This window comes from Aythya ferina, assembly GCF_964211825.1.
Source record: "Aythya ferina genome assembly, chromosome: 4".
In the NCBI taxonomy this organism is placed as follows: domain Eukaryota; kingdom Metazoa; phylum Chordata; class Aves; order Anseriformes; family Anatidae; genus Aythya; species Aythya ferina.
The window spans coordinates 197,309-214,656 of record NC_140300.1 but is presented as its reverse complement, the minus strand read 5'-3'; the positions used below and the strand labels follow the sequence as shown (position 1 = coordinate 214,656).

Sequence of the window (17,348 nt, the reverse complement as noted above, 5' to 3'; positions counted from 1 at the left end):
AAGGTGTCCGGTTCATTCTTTTGCGCTACTTTTTTTTTTTTTTGTTAAACTTTATACGAGACAATCGTGCTCATGCTCCACATAGATCGGTCATCTTGTAAAGAGTAGTTATCTTAAACCTCTGCTTTCAAAAATGACAGCTCTAGGTTGAAACATGGCTCGGTATCCCTTTGTTTCTATTAACTGCTGATCATGGCAGCGTGTTCGTGGAGATACAAGGCTTCTCTGCTGATTAAACCTAGTCTGCATTTTCCAAGGGCAGGTGTTTCTAGATACTGCTCTTTTAAGAGAACAAAATTCAGCGTTACATTTGAATATCAGCTAATCGATATCACTTCAAATTATTGGTATGCTGGCTTTTTTTTCTTACGTGCATTACTGTATGCAGAAATGGGAAACTCTAGGCTTTGTTGTTTTTCCTTTGGCTGTTGAGATTTACTGAAAATGCATTTACAAGATCTGTTTCTAATATCTGTTTGGATCTCTTCTTTAAGATCGTGAAAAAAATCTTCTCTCTTCTTGAGGAGGTACGTACAAGGACGGATGGAAACTCAGAAGTATTTCATTGAATTTGCTATAAGGGAAGGAGCAAGGTTTGTATAGATACGAATGATTCGGAGTTAAACGCTAACGTTGTTCATGATAGCAAATCTCAGTCTTTTCCAAAACAAGTGTTTTGTTTTGACATACTTAAATTATTACAGTTTCAGCGGTCAAACTGCCGTTGTATTTTCTGAAGTAAATGGTCGTTACCTAGAGCTGAAGTGTGAAATAGAAAGATACGGGTGGTTATGGAAGAAAGACCCAGAATTTGCGTGGGTTGGGGAAAGATGGCTGTATCAAATTAAATTTGCCATTCTGATGTCAGAAATGAGGGAAGCTCTTCCATGCTGGAAACAGAGAGCCTCCGCTAATACTGTTTGTCGTGGCCAAATAATACTGAGTTATTTAACTGCTGTTTTTGGAAGAAGAAATGAAATTACTTCCCTAGGTTTAAAAATCGTGTCTTAATACAGCACTTAGAGAGAACGCTAGAGGAGCTAGAGTTCAACAGCCTACCCAACAGAGTTAATCAGGTGAACGGTAGATAATAGTGTACCAGCCAGAGGAATACGGACCGGGAATGAGTTTGCTGTGCCGCAGAAGAGTGGAAGAGGACGTAGCTGTTGCCCTCGCCATCCTGGCGGTCAAGTGATCTTACTGTCAGAGTCCGAGAAGAAGCAGCAGAGCTTTAACTTTACGAACCTCTATCGGCAGAAGCTGGGCTGTAACCTTAGGGACGTGCTATGAAAGGTGTGGCTTTTTTCCTGTGGAGGGTGCTCTTTGCTCAACAGGCTGAAAAAAATAACCATTGCTGCCCCTCCTGCAGGTGGTGAGAATTTACTCACTTGAATACTGTCATTAGCCGTTTTACGTGCAATAGGCAGTGGATCGCACTAAAATGGGGCACTGTCAAATGCACACAGTGTCTGCATTGTGGAGAGATCCCATCTGTTGTGTCCCCCCCCCCCCCCCCCCCCCCCCAATAAAAAACCAACCAACCAAACAAAACTCCCAGAAACACCTGCACTGGTAATATTGCATGTTGCCAGCACAGAGACGAGGGCCTTGTTCCCGAGAACTGCTAGCCATGCCTTTAAACTTGAGATTCAGCGTAGATCGAGAGTAAAGAAACTGCTGTTGTGTTAATGAAAGCTAAAGACAGCCCTGTGACTGTTACCACTTGGTGGTTACTAAACAATCTACCTCAGACTCTCTTCTGTTTTTATCTGCGGACATTATGAAAGCGCACCTGAGGCTTCCCAGGTCCCTGACTTCAGTTCTCTTTCATCCCGTGAGGAGGACGGAGATTCTTCAGGTGGCCTTGCCTTGGCACACGCTGTGCTTTGGAAGCACTAAAAAGAAATGCTTTTAAAAGTGTGCATTTATTTTAATGTTCATACAAAAGAGATTGGTTTTGAACAGTGTTGTTACCGGATCACTAATTTGATATTTTAACTGTATGCATTTTTTTGAACATAGGGGTGTGTGTGTGTGTGTGTGTGTGTATATGTGTGTGTGTGTATATATATATATATATATAAAAAAAAAAAAATAAACCGTTTTATTAATTCTCGTTAAGTGCTGATCTGAGGAGTCTGTAATGGGCAGCGCTGAATTCCTCCAATTGTCTGTCACCAACAGACCGCTAATATTTTTTGTGAAACCAGTCTGCATATCCTGAAACCCCACTTCTGGTAATAGCTGCGGAATGTGTTTGTTACTTACCTCCCGGTAGCACGTACCCTGGAGCACCTGCCTCATCAGTCAGCTCAGCCTGTACAGGGTGTACATTTTTGCTCCAAGGCTAAAGTGTTAAAGACACCAAGTTCCAGCTTACCAAATCCTTGGTTACCCGAGTTAATATCCTCCCTTCCGTTCCTCTTACTCTTTTGTTCAAAGGTAATGTTGTGAATCACAGAAAATGCAACGAAGACTGGAGCACCTGCACGTAATTAATATTTTCCTTTTAAACGGTAATATGCCAGTAGTAAGTGGCTCTTCAGATAATTTTATTTTCGGTTGTTCTCATTTAAAAACAGTCTCCTGCTCCTTTAACAGCTTTCTTTTAAAAGACAGGTTGAAGTTGTGCTGGCGTTAAGAAGCTCTTCACAAGGTACTGGGGCTGTCCTGAGGATTCCACTTGACCAGCCAGCAGAAGAGGCAGGGAAACATACTTACATTGATGGCCTGAACTTCTCTTCCTATTACTCTTTTTAGTACTAGCCAGCGTGTGTGAGACATCTTTTCCTTCTCCTGTGAAGCAGTGGGCTGGTCTTTCTGGAAGAGGTTGTTTGACCATTGGAATTACACCAGTGAGATTCAAGAAGGAAATAAAATCCAAAAGCAGCAGCGTATCTTTATTACTACGTTAAGTGAGAAAGTGACACTTGGAACGAACTCGTTATAAACAATTCTGAACTCTTTTCTTAGCGGGAACGTACTTATCTGTACCGTTGAACGTACTTGAAAAAAAAAACAAACGAACCACAGGAGTACCTTGGAATACATAGGGCGATTCATCCCTTCAGGATCATTACACGGCAGCTGTATGTCACCACAATACACCTCTTTTGCTTAATGGTGGACTTCTCAGAGGGAATTTACTTGGGTCAGGTATACTGTGTGTATGTGGTTTTATGCACGTAGAACTGCCTGTACTACACTATCTTTTAAATAGGTGGTGGTAAGAGGAGACAGCTTTCTTCTAGTAGATTCTTCCTTAAGTTTCTTTAGTGATTCCGGGGGCGCTCACTTGACCGTGATGTGCCTGACCTGGTTAGCATCTAAACCTCCTCCTCTGATGTGGTACAGCTGTCTGCTAAATTAGTTACAGAAAGATGGTGACTTTAACTCAGCCAGTTCTCTCTTACCTCGCTATTGTTTTATCTGGATAATTTGAATTTGGATTAGAGCAGCGGAGGGAAAAGATGCCTTACACTGAAACGGACGCGAGTCTGTGAGAAGAAAGCCAGGCGTCCTTGGAGACTGTGCCAATGAAAAGGGGAAGAAAAATGAGTGGAATAAATCTGAGTGCACGTAGTCCTGCATCCCGAAGGGAGCACAGAAGGAAGGTTGCTTGCTTAGAAGAGCAGTGGATGCTTCGTGCCCGCCTTAAAGAGAATATTAACAGAGAGAATTCTTTGTAAGACAAGCTGCCCCGCGGGGTGTGGGTAGCAAATACGTTGGAAAAAATACAGCCACAAGCTCCGAATGGCACAGTAGGCGAGCTGTGATCCGCCCGACAAGGCCTCCCGCGGGCGCCCTCTGCCGCCACCTGCTGGTTTTAATCGGGTATTGCAGGCGGCCGGGGGGCGCGCATGCGCGGTGGGGCCCCGGGGGCGCCCTCTGCCGCCACCTGCTGGTGGAGAACTAGTACTGCAGGCGGCCGAGGGGGGCGCATGCGCGGTGAGGCCCGGGGGCGCCCTCTGCCGCCTCCTGCTGGTGGAAAACGAGTACTGCAGGCGGCCGAGGGGGGCGCATGCGCGGTGGGGCCCGGGGGCGCCCTCTGCCGCCTCCTGCTGGTGGGAAACGAGTACTGCAGGCGGCCGCGGGGCCGTGCATGCGCGTTGCTTATTACGTCGTTGTTTTTTTTGCTGTGTGATTTCCTACGCTCCTAGATTTTTCTTCATATGTAAATCACACAGAATCACAGATCTTCTAGGTTGGAAGAGACCTCAAGATCATTGAGTCCAACCTCTGACCTAACACTAACGTTTGAGCTAATTCCCGTGGAAAATATTTCATTTACTTTCTTGGTTGTATTGTCCTTTCTATGTTCAAAGCTGAGGCATAAATACGGTAAATTTTGCTTCTAGAAACACCCCAGTTCTTTTGTCTGCACTCTGCATGCTGTAAACTAGGGATAGGCACAAAAAAAAACAAATAAATAAATAAATAAAAGAACACAGCTGCTGCTGCTCCTGCTCTCTTTCTTGTGGTTTGCCCCCTCCTCTTTCCCAGGTGATTGGGTTTGGGTGCTGGGCGGGGCCAAATGGTATAGGAGCCCCAGGCACGGCATCAGAGAGCTCCTTCTGCCCGGGCTGCTCTTTGGGGTCAGTGCTTTGTTGATGCTTCTGTTAGCTACATGCAGGGTTCTTTTGGTGGGTCAGGGTCTGGTACGATCTTTTAGAGGAAACCGATCTAGTAGTATGTGCATTTATTGCTTGAAGCTCTTTGGAGGTGATTAATTGTTATAGCACATTTATGGATAGGATGTCAATGTTATTTTGTGTGTTTGCTTTGTTGTTCTAGGTCCCTCGTGATTTTTGCAGGGTTACAGGGCAGATGCCACCAGATCTACCCCTTTTGTTGTTTTTGTTTTGTTTGATTTTTTTTTTCTTGATTTTTCTTTTTCTTTTTTGGAAGGGGGTTTGGGATTTGAGCATCTCAATTTTGCGGGTTTGGGATTTGAGCGTCTTAATTTATTGGGTTAGGGGTTTTAGGCATAGGACTTCAGGGGTTTAGTGTGGTAAATAGTTTGGGTTAGGTCCGTAGGGGTTTCGAGGATGTTTAGGGATAGGGCTTGAGGCTTTTTTGTGTAAGGGCGGGAAGGGCTAGGGTTACAGTGAGCGCTGTTAAATGTAGTTCTCGAAAACTCGGCCTCTGATTGGCCGTGCTGGCTGTCCAGGGAATTCTGGTAGGTGTAGTTTTCCGGCACCAGGCTTCCGGTAGGCCGTGTTGACTGCCCGGAGCATGCCGGGAGATGTAGTTCTGGGACTCCGAACTTCCGGGAGGCCATGTTGGGTGCCCGGAGCATGCCGGGCAATGTAGTTCTGGGCCTCCGGACCTCCGGGAGGCCATGTTGAGCGCCCAGAGCATGCCTGGAAATGAAGTTCTCGGGAACCAGGGTTGGGCTTAGGGACTAGAGCTGGGGCTAGGGTTAGAGTTTAGGGTGAGGGTTGGGGTTAGGGTTAGGGCTAGTGAATGCTGGTTCTCTGTGTTTGCAGATGACGGTGAGCGTGTTTAAACTAATTCCAGTTGAAGAAGTTTCAGTTACTTGCTTGGTGCCGTTATCAGTTCAACATTAAAAGCTGCAGCAAAAGCAAAAGGGGATTTTTGCTTCTAGAAACACCACAGGTCTCTTGTCTGCTCTCTGAATGTTTTTGAGATAAAACAGATTTTAAAAAACAAAGGAAAGGAAAGGAAAACAAAACAAAACACAGCTGCTCCTTTTGCTCTCTTCCTACTTTCATGTGCTTTGCCCCTCCCCTTTCCCAGGTGATTGGGTTTGGGTGCTGGGCGGGGCTAAATGCTATATGAGCCCCAGGCATGCCATCAGAGAGCTCCTTCTGCCTGGGCTGCTCTTTTGGGGACAGTGCTTTGTTTTTCCTTCTGTCCGTTGCAGGGTTGTTTAGGCAGGCTGGAGTCTATGGATTTCTGGATTTTAAGTGCTTGGAATTCACTTAGGAGAGGGATGTTTAGTAGGGGCTGCTGGCTCAGTTTGGGGCGCGGTTGTCACTGCAGTTATTTTCCTACAGCCAATAGAGTAAAATTCCAGTTTGCCTTTTAGAGGTGCTATAAGTGGGTAAAGAGAACAGATGGAAGCGTGTGCCACGTGGGGTAGGCAAGTGGCTGAGGTACAGGAGGGGATGAGAGCATGTGATTTTTTTTCTGGGGATGAAATGGACTCAATTTTGTTGGTGTATAATCTGTTCTGCTCCTAGATTTTTCTTTCAATGTGAAGAAAAGTTTGAGCTAATTCCAGGTAAGAAAGTTCCAGTTACTTGCTGGGTCGTATTGTCCTTTTAATATTCAAAGCTACAGCAAAAGCGTGGGGATTGTTGCTTCTAGAAACACCCCAGTTTTCTTGTCTGCACTCTGCATGCCGTTGAGCTAAAGCAGACTAAAAAATAAATAAATACAGGAAACACACACACAAAAACCAACAATAACAAAAACAACAACACCAAAAAAACCACACCATTGGGTGATGTGTTGTGAACGCAACGATCATTTAATCCCTTTGTTTTCCCAGGTGGTGTGGATGATACTGGTTGCACTGTTGGAGCTTGGATTTGGAGAGGAACAGGTGAGCATAGTTGTATGTTGCATCAGCAGTAGTCAGCGTTGTGGAGAAGGTGGGCATCATGACCGGCATGCTAGTGAATGCTGGTACTCTGTTTTTGCAGCTGATGATGAGCCTGGCAATTGACTAAGATGACGACCAGTGCCTGTGTATTTCTTGAGGCGGAGGGAATTTACCATGCAGCAACCTGAGAGCTAAGTTGGGGGGCACCTGGTATCTGCATATCTGGGGTGGCTAATGGGAGCTGGGAGCCAGAGCAGCGTGGAGCCAGCTGGCTGAAAATACTTGGTGCCGCTGCGAGGGTGGTTCAGGCTGGGTCACGTTCAGGCTGCTTGTGGCTGGGTCACCAGGCTAATAGAAGCAGCGGGATTATTTTGTAGCGTGAGTGCGTGCGCCAGGCAGGACAGTTTCCTTCTGTTCGTCTGTCCTGTAGTGTTGCTTCTGCAATGTCTGTTCTGTGCTTCTCGGGTCTTGATATCCTTCTAGCTTTTTACACTGGACAGACCAGACAGGCGACTTGGTAGCGGTGCTGAAGGGCCTCAGTGCTTGTTTTGTCATCGTGGCTCTGATCCGAGCACTTCTTGTCTTGCAGTCGCTGCTTGAAGTGCAGTTCTGTTTCAGGTCTCGTGCATCATATTCGGTTTGAGATCGCATCTGTTTCCATCCTCGCTCTTGTGGAAGTCATCTGGGCCGCATCAGGAGCTCTTGCTTGGGAATTGATTTCCTAAGCGTCGTCTTATGTGATTAAGGAGGTATTGGGGAGGCAAGGACAGTCCCCAGACAAGGACTGTATATCTCGAAACAAGACACCGGAACTCACGATAAGGAAGCGGCAGACGGACAGAGAAACAAATGTAAGGACTATAAATCTCAAAACTGGACGTTGGAATTCATTATAAAGACACAACAAAGGGAAGAATTAGCAACAGCCAGCTCTTGCGATTAAGAAACATGCCAACTCAGCGGATTCCTGACCAAAGGTGAAAAGTACAATGTGAGGAAGACTCGGGGTCTTCCTCCCAAAGACCCCTGCCCACGTCCCAAAGGCCCCTGCCCACAGTTCTTGGGAGGCTCTACTCAGGCGCAAGGTGCCAAAAGGCTAATTAGCATGAGAAGCGAGGGAAGGCGGGGGTAGGCAATGAATATGTATAGGCGCCGGTAGAATATTGATAGATTGATTGTATAAATTCAAGACTGCTTTCTGCTTTGGGTATGCACGATAGGTGGAGAGATCCCCCCGTGCATCCAGCGCTGCAATAAAGAATATACCGCTTAAAGGAATTTCGGCTTCGATCTTTGAATCATATGGGGTTTTCAGTCCCCATCCTTCTGGTCTCTTGTCTTGAAGGAAGGCTTTTTAGGCCTCCATCACCCCAGTTCTGGCAGTGTCTTCCAGTCGCGTGTCGTGACATTTGAGTCTCTCCTTGGGTCTGGTGCAGAGCACCTGTTGTGACTTGCTGTTGCCATAGGGCTTCCCTCCGGGGGTCACTTTTTCTTGCGCCTTGTGTTGTGTGTTTTGTTTGTAGTGTTTGTGGCGTGGCTGTGTGTGTATGTGTTTGGTCTGGAGCTGTCCTGCCTGGCAGTTAGTGATGACAGCTAACGTGGCAGTGCATGGGTGTGCTAATACATTGTCCGGACTGTGTTGGCGAAGACATCTGGTCTGCCTCTGCGCACGTACTGAAGGGCAGCAGGCACAGTCATCTCTGTGGTGTTTGTCAGATGTGCGTGTGGGGGGGAAGAGTTGAGCTGCTTGTGAGCAGCTGCTCGCATAGTGCTTGAACGGTGTGCTTGAGGAGGAGGTCTGTGGAATCTTGAAAGCTTACAGATAAGGGGTTTTTGAAACTTTTATTTTTATTTCTCTCCTGTCCCCAGTAGAGTGTAAACCTTTGGAGGAACCTGTCACAGGAAAGAGCTCCTTCCGGAACTGTTCAGCGCTCCGTAGGCAGCTCGGTGACTGGCTTGGTCTACTTCTGAGGTGTGCTGAGGTATGGGGGCTGCTGTTTCGAAATGATAATATTGTAAACGGGGTCCCTTTGTGTTGTTGAGGGATGGGTGCTAATGCTGGCAGCTGAATGATTATCTTGTGACCGTTTTCATTTGTTAAAGCTGAAACACAGTGTACAACGCGGGACTTGACCGGAGCTGCTTTTGGCAAGGTGAGCGATGAACAGATGTAGCAGGTACTTTAGGGGTGCAGTTGTCACTGCAGTTACTTAACTGCACAAAGTACAGTAAAAATCCTGTTGATATTTCAGGGGTGTTGTAGCTGGCCTAAGAGAGCAGATGGAAGCATCTGCCTCGAGGGCAGGTGAGGGAGCAGAGGTTAGGGAGCAGATGAGAGTAACTGTCCCAGCTGTGCTGTGGCTTTGGATGCTGCTTCAGCCTATGCTTTTCTTTTTGTTTCACAGGTGTGTCGCACAGGCTCAGAGGGGCCAAGCTGCACTCTGAAGAGCAGCACGGGAAGGGCGGGCTGTTTGTGAGCTGGATTGGAGCAGAACTGCCAAGTAGCACGAGGTGACTGCGAAGGGTCTTGCTTTGCAGGTGCCATGGCAGGCTCTCCACAGAAGCGGTTGAGGATTTGAGAAGAGGTTGCAGATCATCGAGGAGCGACACGTGCAGGGACGGCTTGAAAACGGTATGGCTGCTTTCTCTTCTGTTTATCAGGTGTCCCAGGCGACGTGGGCTGTGATGTTAGCCTTTAGGATCGGAACAAAGCAGGTGCTGATGGCGGTCTTCTTCGGTAGGCAAAGAGGTGCCCGAAGCCCCCTCCTGTGCAGCCTGAGCACGCCTCGCTGAGGATGAAGCTTGCTTTCCAGCAGTTCTGGAAACTGTGTTGAGGCTGAAATGCTGCGTCTGTGTTCGGGTTGGGGTTGCACCTTGGTGAGTGTAGGGATGGGTTTTAAGTGGGTGCAGCGGAGGGCCCGGCCCCAGTGTCCTGTAGTGTGTTTTGACCCATCAGCATAGCCTTTTGGTTCTCAGATAGCCTGCTGAAGTAAGTGATTTTTGCTGCGAGTGGAACGGAATTGATTTTGTTGGCGTATAATCTGTTCTGCTCCTAGATTGTTCTTTCTGCGTAAATAAAAGTTTGAGCTAATTCGAGCTGAAAAAGCTTCAGTTACTTGCTTGGTTGTGTTGTCCTTTCAATATTCAAAGCTGCAGCGAAAGCATGGGGATTGTTGCTTCTAGAAACACCCCAGTTCTCCTGTCTGCCCTCTGCATGCTGTTGAGCTAAGTCTTATAAATAAGTAAATAAACCACAGCTGCTGCTCCTCCTCTTTCTACTTTCATGTGCTTTGCCCCTCCCCTTTCCCAGGTGATTGGGTTTGGGTGCTGGGTGGGACCAAAAGGTATATGAGCCCCAAGTATGCCGTCAGAGAGCTCCTTCTGCCTGGGCTGCTCTTTGGGGGTAAGTGCTTTGTTTTTCCTTCAGTCAGTTGCCGGGTTCTCTAGGCAGGCTGGAGTCTATGGATTTCTGGAATTCTAAGGGCTTGGAATTCACTTCATAGAGGGATATGTAGCAGAGGTTGCTGGCTCACTTTTTTTTTGGGATGGTGGGATACGCTCCTGTGTTTGATCTGTATTTTAATCTCTAGATGAATCAACCCACTTGTGTAACTCTCCAGAGGACTAAAACCAGCTTGATGACATGCTACAAGAGGCTTGACCGTGTTGGTGCAGTATTACCAAGAGACTGAGCAGGGTCACCTTTTTCATCTGCAAAGGGTATGTCTGTCATTACCCCTGCCGGGGCTGCTATGCATTCACGGCCTTGTGGCATTTGTGGACTTCAGTTTGTTTGTTTGTTTGTTTGTTTTATTTGTCTGGCTCCGGTCTCTGTGTTTGAGTCCTCTGCATGTGCCGCACTGTTTGCGTATCCATTGTGGATGTGACCTTCTCTCTTTGTTTCTTGTAGCTCAGGGCGTAGGCACGGAAGCTTGAACGAAGCATGAGGGTGAGTGGACAGCAGTGGGGGCCCCGAGTTGCTCGGTGGACTGTGTGAGTCTGCTTCAGCTGTCGGGCCGGCTTTGCAAGTGCCTTGCGACAGCAGAGTACGTCTCCTGCCACGTTTCTGACACGTGCCAGACGTCAGCGGTTCCAGGGTTCCAGTTCCTGAAATGCTGGAGATGCTCGGAGCACGAGAGGAGCTGGGGCGGCTTCGGGGGGCTGGGGGAGAGGGGACAGGGGAGAGGGGGGCGGCTGCGGCGGCGGGGGGGGGCAGAGAGGGCAGCAGGAGGAGGTGCCGTTGCGTGCGCGTGGCCGACGCCCCTCTGGATTGGCTGGACTGCTCCGTCCCGAGGCATGCTGGGAGCTGTAGTTCTGCGCTGCCGGGCGGCCACGTGGGCTCCGGGCTGCGCGGCCGGGCCGGGGCCGGGCCGGGGCCGGGCCGTGCGCGCCGGGAGGCGCAGGTTGCCGCTGGCGGCGAGCGCGGTTGCCGGCGGTGAGGCGAGCGAGAGCCTCCGGGGGTGCCTCCTCGGAGCGTCGGGCCGGCAGGGGCGGGGGGTGTTGAGGCCGGGCGCGGGTCCTCGCTGCGCTTGATCGTTGGGCTGCGCCGCGCCGCGCCCCGGAGGCTTTCCTCTCCCTGCGTCCTGACAGCCGGCTCTCTCCTTGTGCTGCGGTTCACCGGGGCAGAAGCAGCTCCCCGCCGCTAGGACCCCTGCGGGGTTTGTTGCCGAGCGAAGGTGGGGCACCGGGTAAAGCGAGGAAAGCCGCAGCTGGCGTGCTGCGGTCGCAGGGTTCTCAGGAGAGAGAGCAGCCCGTCCGTCCCGACTGCCCAGGTAAGTCGCAGCGACCTCGGGGTGGAATCAAGGCGTGCTCGTAAGCTTCCTGCAGCCCCGGCTCCAAGGCTTCATTGAATTTGCGGAAGCGCGAGCTGCTCGGCGCTGGGAAGCGCAAAGGGAAGGAAGGCACGTAGTGCCTGCCGAGTCGTAGTAGCCTCTTAGACCTAGAATGAACTGGCCTGTCAGGCTCTGTCTGTTGCTCAGTCTTTGGTACGAGAGGCTAAACTTTGTCCCGCCTCAGCTTTCGGAGTTGTCCTAGGAATAGACCGGTGCTTGCGGGGCTTTCCAGGACGCTGGTTGCGGTCAGTGAGGACAGACGTGAGAGGCAATTTCTGTCTGTCTGTCTGTCTGTCTCTTGGTTATGTCCCAAGAGTTTTGCTTGAACTGTGTGCAATAAAGGAGGCCTTGGGCCTGTACTGAGCAGCGAGAGAGAGCAAAACTCTGCGTAAGCACTGGCCGTGGCAATGTTGCTTGGGAGTTGAGCGGCTGGGGGTCTTTCCAGAGGTGGGGGGTCTTCCCAGCGGAACTCGGTACGCAGGCAGAAACGTGACCTTCGAGGTCTTTGTTTGTCTTGCGCTGCAGCTGTGGTATTTGCCCCATAACTGTATGGAGTTGCTGAATTCTAGAGGGGATGATGATAGAGACGTCCCTGGTTCAGCCTTTTTTTGCCGCAGTCCTTGCAGAAGTTGTGGAAAAATGAGTAGTATCCTTCTCTTTAAGTTCACCTTTTAAAGAGTTCTTCCTGCAGACTCCTGTCTCCGTGGTTTAGGTACGTGATTTGTGTGAAACAGAGCCAGGCTTTCCTGTTAACGAGTGCCCTGATTGAAATTCCCTGTTGTTGGAGAACAAGAACCATCAGTGGTGCTTGGCAGTTTAAAACCTCTTGGCTTACGCAAAGGCTAACTTGCCAAAGCGAATGGGAAGTAGCCTAAAGTTCAGTAAATGCGCTGAATAGAAAAGGCCGTCTTCTTGACGGGAAAAGAGCTTTGCAGAACGTGAGCTTTGTTTCCCGTAGGGCTCCCTGCTTGCCCACCTGTTCAGCGATTACTGCAGGCTTTGACTGGTCCCCTCAGGCCCAATATCGCACACGTGCTGTGCTGCAGACGGTGCCTTAGCTTCCTTGCCGTCTCGTGCTGCGTTACTTGTACCTGCGGAAAACTTACTTCAGTGTCACAGAAACCCCGTGGGAAGCGTTCCCGACTCACGCCGGTAGGACCATCCCGTCGCGGCTGGTAAAATCCAGGAGCAGGACGATGCTTGGAAGAACGTCACCTATGGAGGAGAAGACAACAGTCTCCTTCCTGTTAGGCAACAGGTTTCCAAGACTGGTTTCCCCACCCCCCTGTGCGTTTTGAAGGAGGCAGTCCCTAAGCTGATGCAATCCAACTATCCAACTGCATCTAAGATGCTGGTTGTTACTTCCATAAGCTATAAAGGAACTTAATGTGTTCTGTGTTTTTAGGTCGAGGCTCGTGTGCGTGAGTTTGGCTTGTCGCGATGGCCGGTGTAGATGATCGCTCACGTGCCCCAAAGCTCCTTGTGCTGATGCTGGATCTGCCCCACGGTAAAGGACCGCATGCTGTGTGTTCAGCTTTTCTTCCTTACCGTGTCGTCCGTATGTATGTATGTATTTACTTCTCTGAAGGAAAGGGTGGATTTTTCGTGGGTCCCTCTGTGCGCGTCTCGAACCAGGCTGCAGTAAATACGCGTAAGCGAGTAGGCTGCTGCAGCGCGTCCTGGACAGTATCAGGGTGCTACTCTGCTAGCAGTGGAGAGCTGGGTGAAGGTGCCCAGGGTAAGGGCTTGTTCTGCCTCAAGTTGAACAGAAAGTTTCAGGAGTTGAGCATCCCAGGGGATGTTTGTAGGACTGCTGTTAGACGATAAAGGTTCGGATGGCTGTCGACGAAGGGGATTTTGTTGGTTCTTTTTCGATAGCTGTTCCTGCCAAAGATCGCGTCGGTCACAAAAGGTAGTAGTAACCTTGCGGTTTCTATGTTCTGTAGCGTTTGTACTAAAATACACTGGCAGATGAATAAATGAGCAGGTACAAATACACGTGACTCTATAGCTGAGACTAAATAACGTGCAGTTTCTTCTGTGTTTTATCTTTCAAAGCACGTTGTTGCTGAGCGCCTGAGCTTTTTGCTCGCGTTACCGAGGAAAGGAATGGCAGTGCTTCTTCCCCCCTCATCTCTCTTTTTTTTTTTTTTTTTTTCCCCCCCCTCTCCTCTTCTTCCTCGATGACAGGGACTCGAAATGTTTTCCTCGGATGTCCACGTGAAAAACGAAATAAATAAATAAATGCTGATGGTGAAGACACTGACAGAATTGGGTGACGTTTTCAAGGTAGAGGAGGGGCGAAGAATGTGGAAATTCCTGGTACATTAGTGGTGCTCTGTTAACAAAACTGACGTATACGCCACTTGCTGTTCCTAGTTTTTTGGTTTGGTTTTCCTTTCAGTAGTCTCCCCGAAGGCTTTTGCGGACACACGGTGTATCTTTTCTGTTCTTCCAGTATTCGTTTGTCAGGAAAGACGACCGTGCAATCCGAGGGCTGTGGACAACCGTCTACCAGGTGGTTGTTGCAGCCTCCATCGGTCATGTTATTTGTGCTTTTAGCTCGCCCTCTCCTATATCTTGAGTTGAATTTCTTTTTTTTTTTTTTTTTTGGCAACGCTATGTTTGCAGTGATAGCATTGCTGCCGAGGTATTTTTGACTAAAAATGATCTTAACTGTAGTAGTGAATTCACAGAGTGTGGCTTTGTGTAACGACTCCCGCGATCACAACTTTTTTTTTTTTTTTTTTTTTCCTTTGTCACAGATAGGAGGAAAGCTCTTTCCGGAGAGATGGAAAGAAAGTTGTTTCAGAATACGTTCAGAATGTCTGAAGTTGTTTTGGAATTTTGTTTTGTTTTGTTTTGTTTTTTAGTAGTTAACGGTAGTACAGCCCACAGAGCAATTTCTTTGTGCGTGAGAACTCGCGGGTTAACTGAAAGTTACTTGTTTTATTATAAAACTAGGATTTGAAGCCACGGGCATTCAGAAATGCATATGATATGTCTTGTCACAGTCTTCTAGATCAGCTAACCGGAATGAGAACCAATCTTCTGAAAACACACAGGGATATCGTGGGGCAGGATGAAGGTAAATGGACACAATTATTTATTAATATTCTGGTACAGCTATTTAATTCACCTAAGTAGTGTTTCTGTCCTCGGTGTGGGAGAGGAAGTAGACTTTGCATCGTTTCTTGGGTCAGTCGTCCTTCCCTAGATTCCGAAGGAAAAGAATGAAATTTCTGCCTTCTGTCACAAAACATGTTGTGCGTGCTTGGAATTTGAAAATTCAGTTTCATGGGTGAGCTTTCCTGTGCAACAGGATGCAGTAGATGTTCTTATAGTGATGGTGAAAGGAAAGAGGGGCTTTATTTGCCTTTTGCTTTTCCTTTGTTTTGTAGAGGGAGGAAATAGTGATTTCTAGATCTTAAATGCTAACACTGGAAATGGAAGCATGCGAGGCTTGTATTTCCTTAGTCTTAAGGTAGACTAAATTTAGATACCTTGTTCTGCTGCAGACTGCCTTCACGGCGTTCCTGTTGCTCAAAGGGGAAATCATCAGGAGTAGTTGAAAATGATGCCTTCACCCCTTCGGGAGATTGATCCAGATCAACCAAAAAGGCTTCTTCATACACTTGGCAGTCTGTTCAAACAGGATGAGAAGGTAGGAGAAGTCTTGCTATCTGCTGTATCATTATTTGAAAAGTAACTGAATTGTAACACGGAGGCAAATACTCTGGTAGTGAATTGACGAAGCAATTGTTTTTTACTTATATTAAAAAAAAAAAAAAAAAAAGTCTTTTCAGGGTACGATGATAGATGAAGCAGATAAATTTGTTGCTGGGCCTCAGAATAAGATCAAGCGTCCTGGAGAGCCCAATACTCCAGCATCACTAAAGAGAGAAGGCGTAGCACGTCGCCGCTATTGCGACGGCCACAGTCACTGTTGTGACAAACCATGTTGGTGGGAAAGGGCCACCCTGTGCTGCTGGATCTCCGTCACCATATCTGAACCTCAAAGGCATGCCAACAAATAAAAGTATGTTGGAGTTGTTGTAGTACAGGAACTTGTGTGGTCATAAATGGACATAATGTGCAGGAAAAAAAAAAAAGGTCTCCGTGCTTTCTGTGTTAATTCAAAAGGACACGTAAGTTTTAGAGTTAATTGGGACTGAATTTCTTTGGTCGGCTTAGACAAACAGGCTGTTGCTATAGGTAACGAAGTCCTGAATGAGCAATAATTTGGAACTGTTTCTAAAAAGTGCTGAAACCTTTCACCACGATGGTTTGGCGGTAGCAAGGATTTCATTTCAGCTTTTAATTCTCATTTGTGTATTCTATAGTGGGGAAGGGAGAAGTGGGGAAGGAAAGTGTGTAAAAAAAAAAAAAAAAAATTTTTAAATTTCTCACAAATAGTAATTTACCCACCTGTTGCAGCAGAGTCGAAAGAAAAATTTGCTGGAACTCGGGGAAGGAGGGGAAACTTTAGTTTACTTTAGTCACTGAAATGGGAATACAGCAAATAACTTCACGACAGTCATATGAGACGGTAGCAGCCCAAAAGGAGGTATTCCTGTGGTTGCGTCAAAGGGTGAATAAAACTACTGAAGTGATCTGACAGTGCTGAGTAACTCTCTCCACAGTACTTTCAACAAGAAGGGATGCAGAATAACGTCCTTCTGTGTTTTTTGATCCTGCAGTTATATGCACTACTAAGCTCCTTCTTAATTTTCAGACACTGGTATCAGTACTGTCCAAGATGGTAATGGAGAGAAGAAAGCAGAAAACTGTCAGTTGCTGGAAAAGCAAATTGATGGCTTGTCTGTGCAAATGGCTTCTTCGGTTCCAGCTGTTAAGGGAGAGGATGAAATGTCACCTGGTGACTTAGACTCTCTACATGATGAGTTCAATTGCTTAAATGATGCAAAGACGGCTTGGATCGTAAACCTGGTACCAATGCACTTGTTCGAGGGCCTCTAAATTACAGCGTGGCTGGAGATGACCAAAAACGAGTGATGGAGTCTACTTCTGAATCTGTGCCAAATTGATTTAAAATAACACCTACGATGTTGGAGGGAAGCGATGCTGGCATTAAAATCAGAGTGGTGAAAGAGGTTCGCAAACGTGGAAGAAGTAAGTTCTTTATTAGTGTATTAAAAATAGGCTAGGGGTACAGAAGACTTTTTCTTGAAATGAGGATCTATTTTGAAAATAAAACCTCAGATTTGGAATGATTTTTGATTAGTCGTGTACAAGTAGTGGAAGAACAAGAAAGTAAGTACATGTATTCACAGTCCAACTTTATATCCTCACTGTCCTTACTGCAGCACTCTTAAGCAGGCTTAGTCACAGCGCCATTCGTGTTTTCATAGTTGGTTCAGAGAAGAAAACACAGAAACCAATGAAAAAATACTGTTGTTTCACATCTAAGGTGTCCGGTTCATTCTTTGGCGCTACTTTTTTTTTTTTTTTTTTTTTGTTAAACTTTATACGAGACAATCGTGCTCATGCTCCACATAGATCGGTCATCTTGTAAAGAGTAGTTATCTTAAACCTCTGCTTTCAAAAATGACAGCTCTAGGTTGAAACGTGGCTCGGTATCCCTTTGTTTCTATTAACTGCTGATCATGGCAGCGTGTTCGTGGAGATACAAGGCTTCTCTGCTGATTAAACCTAGTCTGCATTTTCCAAGGGCAGGTGTTTCTAGATACTGCTCTTTTAAGAGAACAAAATTCAGCGTTACATTTGAATATCAGCTAATCGATATCACTTCAAATTATTGGTATGCTGGCTTTTTTTTCTTACGTGCATTACTGTATGCAGAAATGGGAAACTCTAGGCTTTGTTGTTTTTCCTTTGGCTGTTGAGATTTACTGAAAATGCATTTACAAGATCTGTTTCTAATATCCGTTTGGATCTCTTCTTTAAGATCGTGAAAAAAATCT

The 17,348-nt window shown here is 47.2% G+C and overlaps 1 protein-coding gene and 2 long non-coding RNA genes across 3 annotated transcripts; all 3 read left to right on the top strand.

Annotated features, from left to right (window-relative positions):
• Positions 1 to 1,286: 1,286 nt before the first annotated feature.
• On the top strand, positions 1,287 to 9,686 carry LOC311436350 (uncharacterized protein; the record flags this gene model as incomplete). Its single annotated transcript, XM_084518427.1, has 8 exons — positions 1,287 to 1,295; positions 4,504 to 4,595; positions 6,207 to 6,247; positions 6,518 to 6,571; positions 8,441 to 8,553; positions 8,675 to 8,724; positions 9,110 to 9,203; positions 9,313 to 9,686. The coding sequence occupies 6 exons, from the start codon at positions 1,287 to 1,289 to the stop codon at positions 8,702 to 8,704; spliced, it is 339 nt and encodes a 112-aa protein (XP_084374553.1). The 3' UTR covers positions 8,705 to 8,724; positions 9,110 to 9,203; positions 9,313 to 9,686.
• A 3,132-nt stretch (positions 9,687 to 12,818) lies between these two features.
• On the top strand, positions 12,819 to 13,648 carry LOC311435412. Its single transcript, XR_014692124.1, has 2 exons — positions 12,819 to 12,910; positions 13,594 to 13,648. It is a non-coding gene; the product is annotated as an uncharacterized lncRNA (long non-coding RNA).
• A 766-nt stretch (positions 13,649 to 14,414) lies between these two features.
• LOC311435411 lies at positions 14,415 to 16,299 on the top strand. The gene is made up of 3 exons (XR_014692123.1): positions 14,415 to 14,491; positions 14,922 to 15,067; positions 16,139 to 16,299. It is a non-coding gene; the product is annotated as an uncharacterized lncRNA (long non-coding RNA).
• Positions 16,300 to 17,348: the final 1,049 nt, after the last annotated feature.